This window comes from Pyxicephalus adspersus, chromosome Z (genome assembly GCF_032062135.1).
Source record: "Pyxicephalus adspersus chromosome Z, UCB_Pads_2.0, whole genome shotgun sequence".
In the NCBI taxonomy this organism is placed as follows: Eukaryota; Metazoa; Chordata; class Amphibia; order Anura; family Pyxicephalidae; genus Pyxicephalus; species Pyxicephalus adspersus.
The window spans coordinates 89,682,515-89,683,754 of NC_092871.1; the positions used below are offsets into that span (position 1 = coordinate 89,682,515).

Consider the following 1,240-nt stretch of genomic DNA (forward strand, 5'->3'; position numbering starts at 1 on the left):
ACCCCGCCTCTTTCTCCCTTGTAAGTGTATAGGAGTCTCTGCTCCCTCCGCTGGCCCCGCCTCCCCCTCATATGTCAGTGTTTAGGAGTCTCCGCCTCCTCTGCTGACCCCGCCTCCTCTTCATATATTTGTTTACCAGTCTCCGCCCCTTCCGCTGGCCCCGCCTCCTCCTCCTTCCCCCTCCCCAGTCAGTGTGTAGGACTCTCCGCTGTGTTCGGACCTCTCGGTACCTTCACGTTCCCGGTAATGGACCCGCTGCCTGACCCAAGCTGACCACCGACCTTCCGAGCGGAGCTGTGAATGGAGGCCAGGCAAAGATGGATAATCACGGTTCTGTCCAGTCCTCTCAGTGCATCCATGTGCAGCTCCAAGGGGGGGCACCGTGGGGATTTACCCTGAGAGGGGGGCTGGAACACGGGGAGCCCCTCATCATCTCCAAGGTAAGAGGAAATCCCATACATTACAGACTATTGCCTTTCTTTTCCATTCCTGCTGATCTCCTGTCACCTCTTTTCAGCCACCTGATGGGGACAACAGTGGACTGTGCCTGCTAATCTGTACTGAGGTAGTCACTTGTAGTCTGCATCAGAAGCCTGGCAGGGTGACAACCCAGGCGCAGAACTATGAGACAAGGGTAGTGCACCCCAGGAAGGTCCTAAACAAGGAACTTTGCCAAGGACTATTTTAGAATCTCCAGCGATCGATATTTGTGTGACTATTTTTACCTGAGCAGTAATCATTCCTTGTGATCGTATGCAATGCTCAATCAGCAACCACTTTGCAATCTTGTTTTAAAGATTTTGGCCAATTTTGTTTAAATTGCATTGGGTTGTGCTGATACACACTTTAAATCTGTGGCTGTCCCCCATAGAAGGTCTGCGCCATTGAATGACAGCCACATCAACCTACTTCCTGTAAGCCCAGGTTGTCATGACCCCGCCCCCTGGAGGTGTATGGTTGTGCCACTAATACGTCTGCTTGTGTGGTTTGGAGGCCTGACCACCATCACTCCTATGTGACCGTTACACCTCCCATTCCAAAACCATGGCCATAAATATGGAGCCCACCCCCCATTGTGGCCGGAACATCCTCCAATCTTCTGGGAAGGTTTCCTTAGATCATGGAGGGAGTCAGAACTTGGCCCATTGGTGAGGTCAGGTACTGATGGTGGGGATTTCCCCCCATTGGTAAGGTCAGGTACTGATGGTGGGGATTTGCCCCCTATTGGTGAGGTCAGGTA

The 1,240-nt window shown here is 52.6% G+C and overlaps 1 protein-coding gene across 1 annotated transcript in view; it reads left to right on the forward strand.

Moving 5' to 3' along the window:
* The first annotated feature begins 202 nt into the window (after positions 1-202).
* SHROOM4 (shroom family member 4) overlaps positions 203-1,240 on the forward strand; it is a 48,081-nt gene continuing 47,043 nt past the window's right edge. Inside the window, exon 1 of the mRNA XM_072431940.1 lies at positions 203-440. Coding sequence (XP_072288041.1) covers positions 318-440 — 123 coding nt within the window. The 5' untranslated portion in view covers positions 203-317. The remainder of the gene's footprint in view (positions 441-1,240) is intronic.